At 44.9% G+C, this 21,772-nt stretch overlaps 2 protein-coding genes across 5 annotated transcripts in view; one reads left to right on the forward strand and one right to left on the reverse strand.

The window, feature by feature from the left end:
* The window catches only part of sema3gb (sema domain, immunoglobulin domain (Ig), short basic domain, secreted, (semaphorin) 3Gb), a 57,785-nt gene extending 51,130 nt beyond the window's left edge, over positions 1 to 6,655 (forward strand). For 2 of the 3 annotated variants that reach the window (XM_063208769.1, XM_063208768.1), the window contains exons 11-18: positions 161 to 305; positions 739 to 961; positions 1,615 to 1,703; positions 1,857 to 1,898; positions 3,103 to 3,260; positions 3,598 to 3,665; positions 4,619 to 4,746; positions 5,758 to 6,655. In XM_063208769.1, coding sequence (XP_063064839.1) covers positions 161 to 305; positions 739 to 961; positions 1,615 to 1,703; positions 1,857 to 1,898; positions 3,103 to 3,260; positions 3,598 to 3,665; positions 4,619 to 4,746; positions 5,758 to 6,369 — 1,465 coding nt within the window. In that variant the 3' untranslated portion in view covers positions 6,370 to 6,655. The remainder of the gene's footprint in view (positions 1 to 160; positions 306 to 738; positions 962 to 1,614; positions 1,704 to 1,856; positions 1,899 to 3,102; positions 3,261 to 3,597; positions 3,666 to 4,618; positions 4,747 to 5,757) is intronic. The other variant, XM_063208771.1, reaches the window with a different exon arrangement.
* A 4,987-nt stretch (positions 6,656 to 11,642) lies between these two features.
* Positions 11,643 to 21,759, reverse strand: wasb (WASP actin nucleation promoting factor b). 2 transcript variants are annotated; one of them, XM_063208772.1, is made up of 12 exons: positions 20,797 to 21,759; positions 19,479 to 19,619; positions 18,609 to 18,695; positions 17,964 to 18,060; positions 17,818 to 17,847; positions 17,058 to 17,093; positions 16,179 to 16,386; positions 16,022 to 16,064; positions 15,628 to 15,781; positions 14,416 to 14,927; positions 12,534 to 12,645; positions 11,643 to 12,035 (listed from the first exon to the last, which is right to left on the reverse strand). In XM_063208772.1, the coding sequence occupies exons 1-12, from the start codon at positions 20,896 to 20,898 to the stop codon at positions 11,980 to 11,982; spliced, it is 1,578 nt and encodes a 525-aa protein (XP_063064842.1). In that variant the 5' UTR covers positions 20,899 to 21,759; the 3' UTR covers positions 11,643 to 11,979. The 2 variants fall into 2 exon arrangements, with proteins under 2 accessions (XP_063064842.1, XP_063064843.1); XM_063208773.1 differs by lacking the exon at positions 17,058 to 17,093.
* Positions 21,760 to 21,772: the final 13 nt, after the last annotated feature.

The raw sequence follows: 21,772 nt of genomic DNA on the forward strand, positions 1-21,772 counted from the left end.
TGTAGGCCTACGGTATGTGCATCAGGATGGGTGCATGTAGGATTGTGTTTGCATGCATGTGTGTGTGTTTATGCATGTCCATCCGTTTGTGCATACGTGTGTATGTGCACACTTACCCAGCTAATTCTCTCGATCCCTCTCTCCCCGCTCTATTGCACAGCTCCGTGTTCAAGGGCTCAGCGGTGTGCGTCTACTCCATGGCCGACATCCGCAACGTCTTCAACGGTCCCTTCTCGCACAAGCACGGCCACAACTACCAGTGGACGCCCTACACGGGCAAGATCCCGTACCCGCGCCCCGGAACGGTATGCACACACCCCCACCCTCCATCCCCATCTCCTTCACAGCCACCACAACAAACTCCACATCAATGACGATGTTTGTTTAGCGATTAAACCTAGTGAACTGTAATATGTCACAGACCGGTACACAGTAAGCACACAGGTTGTGTGTGAGCCAACACTACGTATATGTCTTAAGTAGAGCAGGTTCATATATACAAACATACACAGCTGCAGCACGTGTGAACTTTACACATAGACTTCAGGACTTGAAGAGTTTGAAGTGTTGTTGAAAAGGAAATTGGCTCCAAATGAGCTGCTGCTGATGCCTTGCAAAGTGCCAAATATTTGTTATTGTGTAATCTTCATAATCCTGCTATTGTTTGTTTCGCCACCCCCGCCTTCTCTCTCTCTCTCTCTCTCTCTCTCTCTCTCTCTCTCTCTCTCTCTCTCTCAGTGCCCCGGCGGGACCTTTACTCCGGGCCTGCGCTCCACTAAGGAGTTCTCGGACGAGGCGGTGAACTTTGTGCGCGCCCACCCCCTCATGTACCACCCCATCTACCCGCTCCACAAGCGACCCCTGGTGGTCAGGACGGGAGTTGACTACCGCTTCACCACCATCGCCGTGGACCTGGTGGACGCGGCCGACGGCCGCTACGAGGTGCTCTTCCTGGGCACGGGTGAGTTGTGGGGATGGGTCGCCTCCTTTGGAGACTTGTGGGTCTCCTTTTTGTCACAAATGAACGAGGGACTTACTGTATAAGAAAATGTGCAGTTGTAATCAAGGCCCTTAGGAGAGACTTGAATGCAAAATGACATACCAATACCATGAAATAGTACATTATAAACAGAAACACTTGGCTGGTATACAAAAATAAAAGCAGGAAACAAGCACAAGGTGCTCTTCCTGGGCACAGGTGAGTTGCAGACCTCCTTGGATGAATGACGGATCATGGGAGAAACACCAGAGTAGAGATTTAGACTTCATTAAACCCTTAGGAAATGGAGTTGTCCAGCTGCAGGGGCACATAACACACAAATACAGCCAGCATATTCCTCATTAGGCCTGCACATACTTACCTGCATACATACAGTACATTCAGCATGCGCAGAGTTATGAAGAGAGTTGTGGTATTTAGTATTTAGTGGAGACTTAACCCAAAGTGACATGCCAACACTATGAAACAACACTCTATAAATAGAAGCAGTTGGCTGCCATACAAAAGGAAAAGCCAAAAAAAAACGTTATAATTGCACAATAATATGTTGTTTTACAAATATTAAGTCCAATAATAATAAGTGTAGCTAAAAGCATGTCGTCTGTCATGTCCAGATCTGGGAACTGTGCAGAAGGTGATCGTCCTCCCCAGAGACCTGAGTTCTACAGAGGAGCTGATTCTGGAGGAAGTGGAAGTGTTCAGGGTAATCAGTCTTATCTGATACGATCATATGATTATTTTGCTATTATTATGTGTATCTTTGTTATTATTATTATATGTAATTATGGTTGTAAATCTCTGTTGAAAGCTGGCTTGAAGCATCTAAATGCTTAACCATTTCTTTAATATTTTCCAGACCAATGCTCCAGTGAAAACAATGAGGATTTCTTCAAAAAGGGTTGGTACATTACTCATAGTCACAATTGTAATTACTATTAATCCATATTAACCATGCATCTTTGTCCACACCACCCATGTCCATGTGTGTTATATTCTATGTACATACAGTACTACGTACACATGTAAAACATGTATATTTTTCCCCACATTATTGCCAGGATAATGAATAAACATTAGCGTGAGAGACTTTAATTGATGTGTTCCTCTCACTATAATCATACATACATACAGTACATGCATACATACACGACTCCATACACCCGAAATAGAAATAATAGTCATTGGTCATGGTGCAGGCGGCTATTGCATTTCCATGCCGGTGCATAATGTCAGGCCCTATGTATGTTTGAGAGATATTTATTCAGCTGGTGACCATAGTGCAGGGGCCTATGTAAACAGTCAGGGGGCAGCCTATACGGACTACAGGCAACAGGCTACAGGCTACGGCTTTAGCAGCACCTGCTTATGTGGCAAGAATTATTGTCAGCAGTCGACTTCTATATCAGAGCGCTCGCGGTATCCACAACAGAATGCAAACATGACCTCTTGTCAACAACAGAACCCCCCCCCACTGTATCAAACACTCCACATGCCCTCACTCCAGTGGCGGTGGTGCACTTACTGTACTCAGTTCAATTCAATTCATTCGGTTCAGTTCAGTTCAGTTCACTGTTATTCGGTTTCACTCAGATCTGCTACGTTTACGTGAAATTGTGATAGTTTTCTATCAATTGAACTATGTTTGGGCTTCTTTATGTAGGCCTACAGAACATCATCTCTAACATCATCAGAAAATCATCTCTACCTATATATACAGTAGAAACAGGAGGAAAGGACAACCTGCTCTCTTTTTTAACATATACTGTACTTGGACTTGGACTTATTCTTGGCCTTGGACTTGGACTAAGTGCCTTGTCCTTGAATGAGATCAGTTGTATATGATGTGAACTTACAGCTTAGTGTGTCTAATTGACATACGTACATGGCCTCCCAGTAATTTTTGACTCACAAGCTTGGGTTTGAAGAATATGAACCTCCTGAAAGAACCCAGAACAAGGACAAACAGACAGCAGTCTTATTCAACACATAATTGTAGATGTTGTTCGCCCTTGAGATCAGTGGAATGCAATGTCACCGTATAGCCTACTGTGTCTAACTGACTAACATGCCCCTTCTCTGTACCCTTTGACCTGCCCCCACAGCAACAGCTGTACGTGTCGTCGGAGCGCGGCTTGACCCAGGTGTCACTGCACAGATGCCCCGTCTACGGCAAGGCCTGCTCGGACTGCTGCCTGGCGCGGGACCCCTACTGTGCCTGGGACGGGGAGACCTGCGCACCCTTCACGCCGGCCACCAAGAGGTGCGTGACCAAATGGCCTTGACCATCTATTCTCCGCTAAAAGCCCCCCTTGTGACATGGACAGGTGTCACATGCACAGACGCATAGTCGACAGGTTCAGGCCCCCACAACTATCCCTATAATACATTGCTGACTGGCTCCTCTCCCACTCTCTCTCTCTCTCTCTTTCTCTTTCTCTCTATCTTTCTCTCCCTCTGCCTCGTCACTTTGCTCTTTATATCTCTCGACCTTACTCTCTTTTGCTCGCTATCTCTCCCTCTCTCTCTCTCTCTCTCTCTCTCTCTCTCTCTCTCTCTCTCTCTCTCTCTCTCCTTCTCTCCTCCCTGGCTGTTTTTAGGCGGAGCAGGAGACAGGACATCAAGCATGGAGACCCCCTGCGGCAGTGTCGAGGCTTCAATGCCAAAGGTATGTCAGCACAGCACCCATGTGGCCAGAACGGGGCCGCCAGACCCAGAACCCAGAGACCCAGACCCAGACACATGCGGATTTAAAGAGTCGTGCACTGTATATATAGTAGCAGTATGCGTACGTGTAGGCCTATGTAGGGAGCAGTTTTAGACCGCGCACATTGTTATGAATATAGAACGTCATGTCTATGTCCAAAATGGGACGCCAGAAAACGTTGCCACCTTCACTGTCCAACAAGTCGCAGAGCAGACCTTAATCAGGCATGAAAGTGCTGATTAGAACAACTTTCATTTTAGATGACTTGGCCAGGCAGCAAGACAAATCACTGTTGCCACTACAGCGACTGCTGACTTTTTAGTTTGATAGACGGTTGGGTGTTGAAGGCAGTATTACTGTAAGGAAGCATCTGTGCTGTTACATCAGTTATGTACAGCGTAACAATGTTTGTGACAGCATATAACATTAGGATTGGTTGTTTCAGGGTTAGTATAGAAAGTACATTGGTATGCAGGAAGGTATAAAGTACATTGTTTCACAAACATGGCTCTTCCCTGTGTGTGCCTGTGTGTGTGTGCGTGCGTGCGTGCGTGCGTGAGTGTGTGTGTGTGTGTGTGTGTGTGTGTGTGTGTGTGTGTGTGTGTGTGTGTGTGTGTGTGTGTGTGTGTGTGTGTATGTGTGTGTGTGTGTGTGTGTGTTTGTGTGTGTGCGTGTGTGAGTGTGTGTGCCTGCTTGAACGTATGTGTATTTGTGTGTGCGTGCATGCCTGCATGTGTGCGTGCATGTGTGCGTGCATGCCTGCATGTGTGTGTGTACCTGCTTGAACGAATGTGTATTTGTGTGTGCGTGTGTGCGTGCATGCGTGCTTGTGTGCATGTGTGCGTGCGTGCGTGCGTGTGTGTATGTGCTTGAATGTATGTGTATTTGTGTGTGCGTGTGTGTGGCCCCTCCAGTAGAGAAGAGGCTGAGGGAGACGGTGCAGTTTGGCGTGGAGGGCAGCAGCACCTTCCTGGAGTGCCAGCCCAGGTCCCCCCAGGCCTCCCTCAAGTGGCTCTACCAGAAGGATGGCCGGCGCAAAGTGGTGAGATGACCATTACACGCTGAAGAAGGGCTCGGCCCGAAACGGTCGTGGACAAATAAGCACAGAACAATCTGAAGAGTGCCGTCCTTTGCTTCCTTTATGCATTTATGGTTTATGTTGGATTCAGCACCCAGTTAAGAACTGTGAGAACCATTAGGCGATAGTGTGAACGTGTCGTCTTCACTTTTGAAGTGAGGTGAAAGCCCATTGGGAAACTCCAACTCCCATTGTCATTGTGACACAGCACTCCACAGCACACAAGTGAACACTGCACACTGCACACAACGAAACTGCATTTATGCCTCACCCGTGCAAGGGGGCAGCCCTTAGTGGCGCCCCATGGGGAGCAGTGCGGTGGGACGGTACCATGCTAAGGGTACCTCAGTCATGGAGGAGGATGGGGGAGAGCACTGGTTGATTACTCCCCCCACCATCCTGGCAGGTCGGGAGTCGAACTGGCAACCTCTGGGATGCAAGCCTGACACCCTAACCGCTTACCCATGACTGCCCATAGAAAGAGACGGGGAAGGGTTGGCAAAGGGCCCGGGTTGGAATCGAACCCGGGTCAGCCGCATAGTAGACGAGTGCCCTACCGTTAACGCCAATCCCGTCTTGTCCTTGTCTTTGAAGTGGTGAGATGAGAAATTATACTTATCCAATTTTGTCAAATCATATGCACGCGTGACATATAATTTGTATCAAATCATATACTATAAAGCAATCAATGAGCCATGGTATTGTATGACAACACTGGTTTATGTAGAAAGTGGTGAAATGAGTCACACACAAATTGTATTACCGTATATCCTCAGCGAAGTGTTTCAAATGTATTCATTCAACAAATTTGTTAATTTAATCTGCTATAGTTAGTATGTTCAAAAATGTATTGAATTCAGTGAACTGTTCGGATACATTTTTATCAAAGAAACTGAACTGAACCAATGGTACGTCAAGTATTATTCATATGTATTATTCACGGTATTAACTCTAAATCTGTGTTGACGTGTGCAGCTGAACCGTGACCGGGAGGTGCTGAAGACGGGCCAGGGCATCCTGCTCAAGTCCCTGTCCCAGGCGGACGCCGGAACCTACCACTGCCTGGCCACCGAGAACAACTTCAAGCACACGGTGGCGCGCATCTCCCTGCGTATTCTGGACCGCGAGATCGTGGAGGCCCTGACGGCGCCCGACGTGCCCGAGGACGAGGAGTCGGCCATGGACCACGGCCACAACCCCCACCACCCGCGCTACCACCACCAACACCACCACCAGCAGCAGGAGGAGAACCAGAGGCAGCACCACCCACCACCACCAGCTCCACCCCAGGGACGTCCGGCCAAGCAGCCCTCGCAGCCGGAGGTGCGGCTGATCAACCAGTACTGCCAGTCGTACTGGGAGCAGCATGGAGGAGGTGCTGGGGCCGCTAATGCGGGTGGAGGTGGTGCGGGAGGTGGAGGAGGTGGAGGAGGAGCAGGAGGAGGAGGAGGAGTGGGACGTGCACACAAGCCCAAGCGCACCAACCGGCGGCACACGGGGGAGCCTGAGGAGGAGGAGGAGGGGGAGCAGGGGGAGGTGAAGCAGGAGGAGGAGGTGCTGGTGCAGGAGCAGCCCCAAGACCACTAACAATCAACTCTGTCCTGTCCCCTTGTCCCTTGGTCGGTCCCTTTTGTCCCTGACCCTCCAAACCAAACCAACCAAACGCCCTACACACACTTCCTCCCCTTCCCCTCCCCCTCCTGCATCTCCCTTCAGGCCTGCTGTCCCACATGACAAAGACGTTATTACTTGTAAACCCCTTTCACACTCGATGGAAAGCACAAACACACACGCACAACACATGCACCAATGTACAGATACGCACGCACACAAACAGAAACATGCAAACCAGCGCGCACACAGATGTACACACACACACACACACACACACACACACACACACACACACACACACACACACACACACACACACACACACACACACACACACACACACACACACACACACACACACACACACACACACACACACACACACACACACACACACACACACACACATACACACACACACCATACAGTACCATATCTGCGACGTACACACTCCACATTAGTAATCTGAATCCCCATTCCCTGCAACCTCCTATCACCAATATAAGAGAGGTCGTACATCTGGCTGTTGTGTTCCAGAAAGCTCAGCCCATGCTGGCACTGTACTGCGAGGTGGAGACGAATATGGCAGCGTTCACTGTACTGATGGACACTAGAGGAAGAAATGTTTGGAAGGGTGCGAGTGGAGAAGAGACAAGACGAGACGTCCTGGACCGCGTAAAACATTAAGTCCATTTGATCAGGAGCAGGGCTGGATCCTCCCTGACGCCACACGTCTCCACCAACGTGACACCCAACACAATTTCACAGTGTCCCTCCGTCTCTATTATGACATTAGCACAAACAGACCTGGCCCACCCCATTCATGGTGACTGTAATGGTGAGGTGTTCACGTCACGACAGATGGCAATGCCTCCTTGCATCCTAGCATCCTAGCATCCTAGCGCCTCATCTCCATCTTCCACAGCCAGATGCTTGCCTCCCATAGCACTAGGATGCCCACCCCCAGGATCCAGGCCCCTTATGTGTACTTTACTGTATGTGAATGGGTGGCAAGTCATTTCTCAGAAGACTCGTTGGTCCAACCTCTCAATAATCCGGTAATTTTCCATTCGCAAGTCAAATTAATGTTATTTTTAGACCACATTCCGAGACTGAAGCAGAAGGTAACGAACTTTACGAGAGTAGTCATAAGTAAGCCATGCATGATTGACACCAATAAGGTTTCCATGTGTTTTAGCGAATTGCAGTCATTGGAATGAAAGACAGCGACTTCAAATAGCAGGTGAAACACGCGACTATATTTAAATTTATCGGTGCACAATCAAAAATACACAATCCTAAGAGAAAAAAAATGTTGGCTGATTGAGAGGTCGGACCAAAGGGACTTTGGAGAAAGGCCCAGTCCCCATGTAAATGCTGTAGCTAGGGAGCTCGGCTCAGCACGTGGTGTCCTGACTGTAGTGTTGTGGTGGTCCTTATTATTACTATTATTACTATTTCTTATTACGTGACTGGATGTACTGGATGGTTTTTTTTTAATTGCTCAGCTCACCTTTCTTGATGTAGCATTTGGTCACGCTCGATCGTCTAATTCTGCATGTCACAGATAAGATCAGAAACAAAAAGACAGACAGCCTGCTGTTATTAGTCCACCATCGTCCCCACAAGATGATTGTTCAAGACATTCGCTCTAAACAGCTCAGATGTTCAAATCAGTGTTTTTTCAGATATTCTAAAGCAACAATAAGCAGTTTTAATTGAAAATGTGGTTTATTGTTGTATGAACTTGTGACGTGGTGAAAGGTGCTTCTGAAGTTGCTTTTCCTTCCTCTACGGGTTACAACTGCCCCTGGATGTTTCCATCACATTTCTGTAATTGAAATGACACAAACAATGCCGTTCGCAGCCTATAGCGTGGACATTAGTTAATGGAAAGAGCCATTAGGGCCGTTTGGACTGTATACAACCATCTCCACTCCTTTGGGGGGGGTTGATACAGCCTGCAACACAAGCATCAAGGTCAGACCAAACCATGTAGCCAGGAAGGAAGAAGTTATACTTACAGTGCAACCTTGAATGACTTTGTGTGAGAAATGAATAGTCCATTTACACCCAGCAGAGAAGTAGAGCAACCATACAACCCCCCCTTTTTTATACCTTCCATGTTATTATGTTGCCTTCAGTATGTGTTCAATGTGTTTCCATTCAAGCAGTAATATTTTTCAATTATTTAAGTCAGAAGTATTATTTATTTTGGAGAGTACATGAATTGCTTGAAGTCAGCAATTGTTGAGTATTCTTAAAAAAATGGCTCCTCCTATAAGAGAGAAACCAGGCCCTGTGTTAGAGCAAAGGATTCCAGTTCAAGTTTGGTTTAATTGCCATCAGAGAACAAGACCCCCCAGCTTTTCTAGGAATTCTTGGTCATAGTACTTAAAATGCCAATAATAAATGAATATCCTGTTATATGTTATGACCTAAAAATATAAAAGTAATTTTGCAATATCTGCATATCCAGTTTATTTCATTCACACCGTATAAGAGGAGCACACTTACCCATAATGTAAGCAAAGAAAAAAATAACATAAATATCAACAAATAATATACCAAGTATGTTATAATATATATAGTATATATATACCAATGTGTCACTGAGTTTGAGCACAAGTCTAAATTATGGACCAAAACCCCTCCTGGTACTGCTAAGATGCAGTATTTCAGTCATCCTGCAGCAAAAGCCTGCACCACAGACTGTTGGACTGGAACAAAAGCCAGTATCATGCCAGATATTGTTACTGAAATATGTCTTTTATGTAGCTATCCGTTTGAATTATTGCCAGTGAGACTATTGGAGTTTAAGTCCTCTGTTAGTTTGGTCGGGTTTTTCTTTTCTTTTCTATATGTCTTGCCTGTCTACAAAGAAATACTGAGACCTTATCACTGTTGTACTTGTAGTCCACAGAAAAAAAATCAAAGGAAGAGCACATACGTACGTATAACAACGCCTGCATCAGCCTATAGGCCTACAGTGAGGCAGTCAACCAGTGTAATTATTGTAAATCACTTGTGCCAGAAAAAATGCAAGTAAGATGTTTTCATTTTTACTAATGAGTGTGTCATCTGTGATGGAAAAGTAGTTTAGATATCAGTGAATATCATTTTTGTGCATATTTTCCTTCCCACTCCAAACCTGGGGGGAAACCCCTTTTTCTGCAGCATTGTGGAATCAAACTTTTAACACACCCGTTCACCGTTTTCGTGTGAAGCTGAAACATTTCGTTTGATGTCAGTATGACACGGGCCTCAAAAAGTCATGACGACTTGACCATGTTCCTGCTTCCTGTATGTTACAAGAAAAAAAGTGAAAGTGTCTGATTCCGCACGTGTGGAAACGTTATGTATACACTGCTACCACAGTGCCATCTGTTGGTCAAATAGAGATTCTGCTCTTGTCCGTGACTTCTGCTCTTGTCTAAAGTTTCTAAACCTCACCATGGCAAATATTTATTATTTTGAGGCTGTACATATTCCTGTAAGTTGTGCACTTTGGTGGTGGGGTGAGGGGACTGGGTTCGGTGAGCCTTATAATATTGTGTGTTGTTCATTTACAGGACCAGTGTTCATGGAAAGACAAAGGAAAGAGGTAGACTTTTTGATTGGATGCTGGGGGAAGTAGAATAAAGCCCTTGCACTGTTTGGGAAAAAAGAACAAAAACAAAACAAAAACTTAATGCTAGCTCTTAATGTGGAGTTACGAGTTTAGGCCCTGAGTAGTCATGCGATTTGAACAAATACAGACACTTCAGTTGATAATTGCATTCAGTGAAAGATGAGGTTACTGCAAGAGAGAACATATTGTATGCTAGGAGAAAACTTAAGACGTAAGCAAGAAGAGCAAAAAGTAAAAAGTCTACCTCTTCTAGCACTTTCTATGGAACATCACTTGCACCAAATCACTCGACCAAGACAGAAGGAACCACATTCATTGCAAAAAAAAAAAAGTTTCTAATCGGCCCAGAAACATAAATCAGTGTATAAAAAGGAGGGAAAATTGTGGTAAAAAAGTTCCACACATTTTTTTTAAATATCAGCAATATTAAGTATTTTTCTCAATATATCATACAGGCAGAGCTTGTACTCTCTTGTCGATCCATCACTGGAGCTAGCATCCAAAGCACATGTCCTTCCGCTGTCAAACCACAATTGCACAGAAGATGTTTGTCACGTGCATGGCTCCTATTTGTCTTGCAGTGCTAAGTGCTTTGGGTTGGGTGTTTTGTCATTGAACTAAATCAAGCTACATCTTAAATGTTCCTCGTAATTGTAGATGTGTTTAATTTTTTGTTTGTTTTGTTTTGTTTCTGTTTGTTGTTTGTTTGTTTTGCCAGACTAAGTGAACGTGGTTGTTTGTAATAAATATTATTTTATTATTGTTGTTATATTTCTTGCGTTTTTGGAATTTCAATAGATATATAACTGTTTTATAAACTTGGGGAAGCAGTCACTCTGTGTTTTTGTTTTTATTTGTTCGAATTTTGATGTGTATTTTTGTGTGTGTGTGTGTGTGTGTGTGTGTGTGTGTGTGTGTGTGTGTGTGTGTGTGTGTGTGTGTGTGTGTGTGTGTGTGTGTGTGTGTGTGTGTGTGTGTGTGTGTGTCTGTGTGTGTGTCTGTGTGTGTGTGAGAGAGAGAGAGAGAGAGAGAGAGAGAGAGAGAGAGGAGAGAGAGAGAGGAGAGAGGAGAGAGAGAGAGAGAGAGAGAGAGAGAGAGAGAGAGAGAGAGAGAGAGAGAGAGAGAGAGATGGCCTGTGAGGTTCATAACAATGTGTCAACATAGACAGCTCTTTAAAAGACAGCAAAACAATCTTTTAGTAGCCTACTTAACGATTTGCATTTGGAAAAAGCCATTGATGGTTTGGCAGAAAAGAGTGCCCCGTGGACAGTTTTTCATGAGCGTTTGTCCAATTTTTCTGCTGTGTTCAGCCAGTCCTGCAGAGGGGGGTGCTGTATCCTCTGTTGAAACCACTCAAACAAAAAGTAATGTTGAGATGTTCAGGTTTTGGACCAACCACAGCGACATCCTGTAGACTAGAGTGAGAGATGACAAAAAACCTTGCCTAACAGAAATCTACAGATAGTGTATGTGTATTTGTAGGTCTACTGTACAAGTAAGACAAAATGGTGGACTTTCTTTTTGTACCTTTGACAGAATATGATAAGACACTGCAGTTATCGAAAATCAGTACCAAAAGATTATCAGTGTATTACTGTTCTTCAAACAAAGTGGGTAGGATTTAAAAGTGTATATTTTTGGCATATGAAATCAGGATTACATTACATGACATTACACTTAGTTGACGCGTTTATCCAAATCAACTTACAGGGTATTGGCTAAAGTCCCTGGAGCAATGTGGGGTTAAGTGCCTTGCTCAAGGGCACCTCAGCCACTGAGTGAGAGAGGATTGAATGGAAGGGTGGGATTCGAACTTACAACCCTCTGATTTAACCACTAGGCCACAGCTGCCCCAAAATACAGATATTATATTTACAAAAGGGGACAGTGTTGTGCTGTTGCATCACTTTTCATTGAGCTAAATGTAAAAATTAAAAATGTCACAGTCAAAATTAATCATCCCATTCATCATCGTCATCATCATCGCCACCGTCATCCTCTTCATCTCCTAAAATAAAACGAAACAGAGCAGAGCAAAGGATCCGTGAGCATGTACAACAGGTACAACATACAACAATAATTAGTATGTAAGAGGCACATGTAATATCTGGGTTCACAATGCTAACAGTTTAATAGACATTGGCTGTGACCTTAGACGCTAAGACCTTATTGTGCATACATAGAGATGAGCACACACACGCATGTGTTAATTCAATGCTTAGAGACTCAATCTGGCATCTTGTATAGCATGTATTTGGTCCCAGAGTACTCTTTAAGTGATGAATTACAGTAACACAGAAGAGTTCACACACACACACACACACACACACACACACACACACACACACACACACACACACACACACACACACACACACACACACACACACACACACACACACACACACACACACACACACACACACACACACACACACACACACACACACACACACACACACACACACACACACACAGACTGTGACTAAATGTGTGTGTAGCCTACCAGAGGAGTGGATGACTTTGCTCCTCTTCTGCATGACCATCATCAGTGCCCCCACGATGCCTTCCTCAGACTGGGCTGGAGGTGGGGGGTGGGGATCAGGACTGTCAGCCACCTGGGGACACAGCAGGTCAATGGTAAATCAAAGGTATTAAACCTAGCCTAGCGCAGCCAGACCCGTACAGCAAAAAGCGAAACGGCAAAAAATACAGCAAAAATTCAATTTGCGGTCGCTAGGGGCGTCTAGATTTCTAGGCTATATTAACCTTCTCTGATCAAACATCCCCTTTACCTCACCATCAGCCTGCCAATGCCCCCCTTCACCTTACCATAAATCTGCCAACAACCCCCTTAGTATTAAAAGAATACTAAGATAAGACTATGGCCCTCCATTTGTGCAATAGTCTTGTGATGTGATGTTATGCGTATGTCCTGTCTTCAATGAATGTTGCTAAGGGACGCAAAATGAATTTCAGTGAAAACTGAGAATGAAGTCTATTCCTATCGTATTGTATCGTATTTGCAACTCTAAGCTGCCCCCCACCCCACCCCAAGGGCTCCCTTGCACCCCTGACAGGCTGTAGAGAGAGCTCCCATTGAGAACCACTATGGTAAATACAGCTACATTTTTACACTATCACCTATATACTCCTTCCCACACTCAAAGTGCTTGCATACTACATACAATGTGTGTCAATGTTTCCAGGACTAACATTCGTAGGCTACAGAGTTTCACACACGGCGGTGGGGGCTGCCATGCCAGGTGCCAAGCAGCTCACTTGGAGCAATTTGGGCTTTAGTATCTTGCTCAAGGACACTTAAATGACATGCTAGGTGGAACACATTGTATTACTATGTCAGTATTTCCACCTAAGAGTCCATTGTCACAGGAGCATTGGTAAAAGAGATGTTTGATTGAAATTGTCACATAATACTGGTGTCAGATGGTAGGACAGCACTAAACGCTCTTACTGTTCTCTGTGTTCATGTATAGACCTGACCAAAAAATTTAATTAGTTCAGGGAAACCACACCTTGGTGGTTTTACTAGCTTCAGAGCAACCAACAGGTTAAGCAACAAGTCAACCACAGAAGACAACCGCAGCAGAGATTTTTTTCCTCTTTCAGATGGGATTTTATGTGCAGATCAGTCATCCACTGATCCGCTGTTGTTATGAAGCAGTTGAGTCTTTCCAGCAAAGTGTGAACAAGCCCGCGAAGGGCCCCTCTGCACAGAGGCTACAAAACTCATACTTTACATAAAATGTACCTGTTCACACACCTTATTTTTAACTCTAGTCTACATTACTACGTACACTGAGTTGAGTATAACCATGCATTGCCTAACCATAAATCTTCAAAAATCATTGACGACACTTCTCTTACAAGACAGTTTTCCTTACTAAGATTTGAGAAAGGCAGCACAGGCCAAAATGTTGTTTGTTAATAAAGCTAGCATTGGAAAAGAGTGTGGGGTCTCTTTCATCTTGATACTAGAACGCGTTTGGCGACCTTCCTCTTCCAATCTTGTCCTTCATACTAATGCTAACCCTGCTCACCTACATTCATTTGCTCTGCCTGTGCAACATGTGTTTTTCCCCCCACTCATTACGAGCGACTGATTAGGCCAACAGTATATCACCTAAGTGAGTACACACCTCACATTTTTGCAGATTTGTGAGTATATCTTTTCATAGGAGAGCATTAAAGGGACACTGTGCAGGAAATGGTCAAAAAAGGTACTGCAACTATGCTGCTCATTGAAACTGGGCTGCCTATTGCCAAATTTGATCTTTACATGAAAGTTTACTGAGTAATAAACAAATATTTGCTAGTATGGTCCAAGGAAAGTGTTAAATAAAATGACATAGTGGAACACATCTTACGTTCTTGAGCTTCTTCCCACTGCGGATCTGATCCAGCAAGGCGTCCCTACCCCCAGACGGAGGCAGCGGTGGTGGGGCTGAAGACCTCCCACCACCTCCGGAGACAGGCAGAGGAGGAGCCCCCATGGAGGGCGCAGCAGGAGGTGGCGGAGGAGGTGGAGGTGGAGGAGGAGGTGGCGGTCCTCCTCCCCCTGCACTCATGGGCACCGGAGGCGGCGGGGGTCCAGCCGAGTGGCCATGACCTGGGGGTGGAGGTGGAGGAGGGTGGGCAGCAGACAGTGGAGGGCGGGGTGGAGGGGGGCCGGCCCTGCCTGAAGGTGGAGGAGGAGGCAGGGGACCCCGGTTGAGAGGAGGCCCTCCAGGGCCCCGTGACGGAGGTGGTCCTCGAGGAGGGTGGTGCGGGACGGGCGGAGGGCCCGGGTCGCCACCGCGTGGTGGAGGGGGTGCTGGGACGGAGCGGCCGCCACCTGGAACTGGAGGCAGGGGGTCGGATCTGCCCCGAGAGGCTGAATCTGCAAGTGTTCAATAGTAGACATATTATATGCACAATAAACAAATATAGTAGACAAATACAAACACGTTTAGATCATTGAGCACACAACTCAATGCCACAGCTTTTTTAACCCATTGATGCTTCGCGTTGCGTTGCACAACATTGGCCCTGGCGCCTAGCTGCATTACGCAACATTCAGGCTCATGAGATTTGAGACAACTTTATTAAAAGTCTCTGTTTGTTTGAGATGAATGAACACATTCTAATTAAAGATGAGGGTGTTAGCATTTAAATGCAACTAAGTGCATATTTTTATGTGCTTCAGAAGATGAGATAGGCCTATATAGATTTTTATAGGCTGAGGGCAGCTTTTCTTAAAAAGGGCTCAGGCATTCAGCACCCTTTTTTGCAGGTGCCTTAGGCGTCAATGGGTTAAATGATGAAAAATTGCTCAAATATCAGTCACTGATCCTAGTAAAAGATTTCTTGGTCTATAATTGCTCATTCTCAGATCCTATACAGCCTATAGTTTGACAAAAATTCTATTGTTCTTTGTGTTTATTTCGTACAGATCCAGTGTCACAACTAGAGTGGAACATTGACCGAAAATGTGTTTATCGTGTGTATACCAGCAGCTGAGCCCCTACTACACCTACAGTAGGCCTACATTTTCCCACCACAAAAAAGTGTGTGGAGTAATGTCCTTTAGAAGCCCTCACCTTGCTTCCTCATCTCTGTGCGAACCCCATCCAAGCCGCCATGTTGCTCGATGAAGTCATAGATGAGTTTGGAGGTCTCTGCGTCCATCAGCTGGTCTTCGCTGATGCCTGCCTTAGCGAATAGCTGCTTCAGGTCTGGGTCCAGGTTCTGGGACTGGGGAAGAGTTCAGGGGTTAAAAAGGAGAAAAGGAGAAAGGACACCTCCGGAGTCAAGGTGCAGGACGATGACCAATTTAAGTTCTGTAAGAGATGTCAGCATTCTTGAATTCCCTGCAGATTCCCTGGAGAATACAGAGGGCCACCAACCACCATGACATCAGATATAATAATAATCCAACATAGAGGAACTTTTGGCAATGTACACTCGTAGCGCTTGACAATTTGCATGACTTACATCGAAGCCTTTGTTTGGGTCCCATCCAACATGTGTGACATGCCTGTTGGTTGACACAGAAGACATGTCAACAAAAAGATCACACAGATGAAAATTGTGCGTTAAATGATGTCATTATGTCATTAAATGTATGTCTTTCTCTGAGAACACAGCTCACATGAATCCACTGGGAGCGCCAATATCAGCTTTGGACAGCTTGCTTCCCTTCTTTTTGTCTTTTTTCTTGTCCTTTTTCAGTTTTGAGATGGAGAGAGCAGCAGGGGCTGGGACGGGGACAGGAGAGCGGTATCGTGATGGGGATATGTCTGGGTTTGCGATGTTAACGGTATCCATAGACATTGGCTGTGGTGGTCCTGGACTGGAACCTTATACAGATGAACACACACACACACACACACACACACACACACACACACACACACACACACACACACACACACACACACACACACACACACACACACACACACACACACACACACACACACACACACACACACACACACACACACACACACACACACACACACACACACACACACAATGCAAGAGAGATAGTATAAACTGACTACAGTATATGTCACTGACTATATAGTATGCTACTCCACTTCTACACCATTTTATCATTAAACTATACAGAGATCATATTTAGAGGGCTTCTACAGAGTGAGAGTAATCGTGAGACCACTGATATCATCTGTGTCGTTTTGGAAAGAGAAACCAGTTTTCCCATTTGGGAATTTGATTAAAAAAAAAACAGCCTTCACTCCATATATGGCATTTTGTACAGTACCATGTTCTATTCTCTTCACACTTAATCATTGCAGAGAGCAGGGCCGCTGAGAGCTTTGGCTGAGCCCAGGACAAAATCATTGGAAAGGCCCCCCCCAGCCCAATAGATACAATTTAATGAGGACCCAATTGTGGGCCCCCTTGCTCCCTGGGCCCGGGACAACTGTCCCCTTTGACCCCCTTATCGGCATCCCTGGTAGAGAGCAAGCCTGGCATGAGGGACACACAAGGAGAAATGACTCACCATTACCAGGGGGCAGTGGCGGCAGGGACCTCTTCTCTAAAATAAAAACAAGACATGAAACAAATACCCACTGAGTCCATGTATCACATAGGAAATATGCTAGGAATAACATTTGAGTTTACTTTCGACCTGACATGAACATTATATTGCATTACATTTGGCAGATTATTTTTCCAAAGTGACTTACAATCAAGGACAATCAAGGTTTTTTTACAGTACATTTGCACAGGGTTAAGTAGAGTATACACACACACACACACACACACACACACACACATATGCATGCACGCACGCACGCACGCACGCACACACGCACGCACACACGCACGCACACACACACGCACACAAGCACGCACACACACACACGCACACGCACACACACACACACACACACACACACACACACACACACACACACACACACACACACACACACACACACACACACTCACACACACACACACAGACACACACACACACACACACTCACACACACACACAGACACACAACCTGTCTTGAGTCTATCCCAGTTCTGGACAAGTGTAGACATCAGTATATACATCAGCAGTAAGTAGTCATGAAAGAGGAGAGTCTTTCCTTTCTTCTTGGAGAAAGAGGATCCTAGTCTTGTTGCTACTGACTACAATGAAGTGCTAACGAGTCGCCTAATTCCAGCTCAGCGTCATGGAAGCGTCCAGCTCTGAAGTCAGCGTCATGGAAGAATATCAGAACGCAAATGTCTTTGAATGATGGACATACCATGATGTCTTGGATTGTTCTGTCTCCTCTCTGCAATAAAAGAGATATAGGTGCTCAGTTGAAGCTAAGGATCATACATGTAATGATGTTTCCCCCCTGCTAGGCCCCTGTGTTAGCCTAGTGAACTAGACCTGGTCCAAACTGACCTTGCCGCTGAGCCCTCTGGTTGATTTTCTCCTCCACTGCATCCCTGAAGATGTCAGACTCCTGGTCACTGGCAAAGTTCAAGCCCACCTGACAATCCTGCATATAGAAACACACATGTTATGTTTTCACGGCGGAGTAATAATGCTGTGTGTAAAAATGTCTTCCCCCCTCTTTCCCCACTGCTCATATGTCAAGCGGGACTGTACAGTACATTTCTATTTCATTTTACATAAGTAGGGTAACTAACCTGTGTGAGTAGGCTCTATACAGCATACAATATGTGTTGTATATGGATGATACCCTAGTGTATGTTCATGTATAATTATGTAACGTAAAAACAAGTTACTTTGCTGTTTAAGCCGGAGTCTTGGGCCTAGGCCCCAGAGTAAGGATTATCATGGCACGATGTCTAAACATTTCAGCCATCATCACAGTGAGGGGGAAAAAAATCCAGCTCTCACAAAAAAAACCCCATTACTGCACAGTTTATCCTTAAAATGTTGAAATTATGTTTTGTGAACATTAAGGGTCCTGCTTGCTTGAAAGAACCCAGTATGTGTTCTGTCCAACAGTGAACCAGGGGCTGGATTGGAAAGAACCCAATTTGGGTTGCTTTCCACCCAGTGTTTTTGGTGGCTACTCACATCTGCAGGGAAGGTGTGGAAGTGGGTCAGGGGGGTGCAGTATGTCATCTCCTCATACAGCTCCTGCTCCCATATCTGCTTTCCCTCCTGTGAGAGAAGGAGAGCATGCCACACATACTAAGACACATTTTTATCATACAGTCTCTTAATGCAGACCTTATGATGTTTGTACTGAACACTTTGATGCTTGCTGGGGGATACTTCATTTGGCAGAGTCTATATAAGGATGCCATGTAGTCATCATAAGAATTACTTGACACATGTACATAACATTAGTGGCACATGATTGATGCTTATGAATGTTGTCATAATGTGTCATTTGTTTTTTCGGAATGTCATGACACCCAAACAATGTCAACTTGACATTCTAAAAACTGAATGACACATTATGACCAGTGATCTCCCCCACCCTCCTCCATGACTGAGGTACCCTGAGCATGGTACCGTCCTACCGAACTGTTCGCTTGGGTGCGCCAATGGGGGCTGCCCCCTTGCACAGGTGAGGCATAAATGCAATTTCGTTGTGTGCAGTGTGCACTTGTGTGCTGTGGAGTGCTGTGTCACAATGACGATGGGAGTTGGAGTTTCCCAGCTGGGCTTTCACTTTCACTTCACTTCACTATGACAACAATCATAAACTTCGATATATGTCATTAATGTGCCTATGTATCTATGTATCTAGTATGTAGGCCTATCTATCTATCTATCTATCTATCTATCTATCTATCTATCTATCTATCTATCTATCTATCTATCTATCTATCTATCTATCTATCTATCTATCTATCTATCTATCTATCTATCTCTCTATCTATCTATCTATCTATCTATCTATCAGTGGAGAGGAGGAGGAGGAGGAGGAAGAAGGACCTTGACGTCAAAGAGCCGGATGAAGTAGGAGCGTTTGGGGTTGTCCTTGACGAAGCAGACCACGGCCGTATGCTGCAGACTCCAGTCGTTGGGGGAGTGAGGCACGGCCATGTACAGCTGGACCACGGCCGTCGCCAGCGTCTCCATAAAGTAAACAAACAAACAAACAAACAAACAAATAAACAAACACAGCTACAATACTGTTCAGAGGGCTATACTAAGAAGCTGGTTCAGGAGTAACCCAGGTTAAGTTAAGAGGTAGATCACCTAATAGAAGAGCCTGTCCTGATTTTCTAACTTACTCCTGAACCTGCTTTGTAGTACAGGCACCAGGACCGGTCTTGGAAAACAAGAATAAAGCATGTCAGGCACAGAGTTGGATTGCAGTATTAGATTGTAGATCATGTTTAGATCATGATCCTGCTAATGCCATACTGTGGGGAAGGGCCTTGAGATAAATGTGATGTGCATAAGGGCATAACTGTGTGTGAAACTGTGTGCTGTGAGAATGGGGCCTTAGACAAGCAAAAGTGGAAGCCCTTTGTTAACTTCTGCATATGTCTTTAACTTGCAGCCATCCATTTCTCTGTTTCGCTGCTTAACTATGCCATGTATTGCGTCTGAGGAGATCCAGGAAGTAACTGCAAAGTGTTCTTACACCGTGAAAGCACCCAACATAACCCCCTTCTGTGAAACTTCTCATACTGACTCATGCAACAACTGATTACATAAAAAAGCCCAAGGTACTTCCATTTCAAACTTGCCAAATTGGCTTTCAATGTCAGTTTATTCATCCATTAATCATTACACATTAATGACGGGTAGATGTTCAGTGGATTTGAAGTCAGGTTCATCAAATGTAGGGCTGTTCAGTTTTTTTTCCCGCTGCAAAGCACACATAACTGTTGTGTCTGTCAATATGCAGGGTACACCAGGAAATGGCCTCAAAAGCAGTTTCCTGTCACCTTGCCTGTCACAGTGTCACAAGTCACTTTAGGTAGCCTACAACATTTTGATAGATGTGTCCTTAAAAGATAAAAAGATTTTGGTCTTCACATATCCTCAAATGCTACTGTTGCATGTGATGTCTTTTTCGAACAGATTATGACATATTTATACAGAGTTGATTCGAAAGTGAGCGGGTACTACGGTACCAAATACACTCTAGGTGTTAAATTGACTTCAACTGTTTAATCAATACTGCATTTTTACTGTGTAGTGTCATTATGCAGTCATTAAGAAATTAGCTGTTCTGTGGTGCCAAAGTTAACAACAAAAAAAGTCATAGAGTTATTAGAGAGAGCATTGTTTTGCATACCACACATCTTCTTCCTAGCAGGTCCTCCACTCTCTCATTCTCCTGGATGCTCAAGAGCTTGCTCTGGACGTGCTCTGTGGTCTTCGATTTCCCTCGACTCATCTCTCCTCCTCCGTCACCAACCAAGTCCACCTGGAAGCCTCAAAACCATTCAAGACAAGACAGACCCCGCAGCCTGCCTTAAAGCTGTTTCAATGCCTCTTCAGGTATCCAAGACTGAATAAGAAACAGGCAGAGAGAGAGACTCAGAGAGGGCCAACTGGCTGCCAGAACTTCCGCGTTTGAACTGTGTGTGTGTGTGTGTGTGTGTGTGTGTGTGTGTGTGTGTGTGTGTGTGTGTGTGTGTGTGTGTGTGTGTGTGTGTGTGATGTAAGGGCTAAAAAAGCACCCAAAAAAGAGGAAGGGGAAGTTAAACCACATATGCTACGAAGCACCAAGTGTGCACTTACTGGGCCTGCGTCCCCCCTGTAAGTCCTGCTGTGTATGCATGTGGTAGAAACGGGGCTGATATAGTGCTGACTGGCATTGAGGCACTCTGTCAAGAGATGGATTGCTCCTTCTGTCTCTGGATACACTTTGTAAGGAGATGTGTACGCTTTTCTCTTTAATTTTGATGTTTGTTATTGTTGTTGATGTTGATGTTGATGTTCTTTTTGTTGTTGTTGTTGGTGTTGGTGGTGGTGCTTCTGCTACTGCTGTTGAATATTTGTTTTGTCTGTATATTAGGCCTATAGGTATTTAGGCCTATTAATGTATGTCTCTAAATGTAATGTGTATTGGTATACTTGGTGTTAATGTAATGTGTAAAAAAAAGTGTGATCCAGCATTGCTATGATAGATTTTCTAAAGTTTCAATTGGATTTAATTTTATTTCATTTCATATTCTCAATTATTGCGCATTACATGTAAAATTAAATTGGGCCTACACAAATGCAATAACTTTTTATATCAACAGGGGGAAGCAGTGATGCAGAGG

Source organism: Engraulis encrasicolus, chromosome 10, assembly GCF_034702125.1.
Source record: "Engraulis encrasicolus isolate BLACKSEA-1 chromosome 10, IST_EnEncr_1.0, whole genome shotgun sequence".
In the NCBI taxonomy this organism is placed as follows: domain Eukaryota; kingdom Metazoa; phylum Chordata; class Actinopteri; order Clupeiformes; family Engraulidae; genus Engraulis; species Engraulis encrasicolus.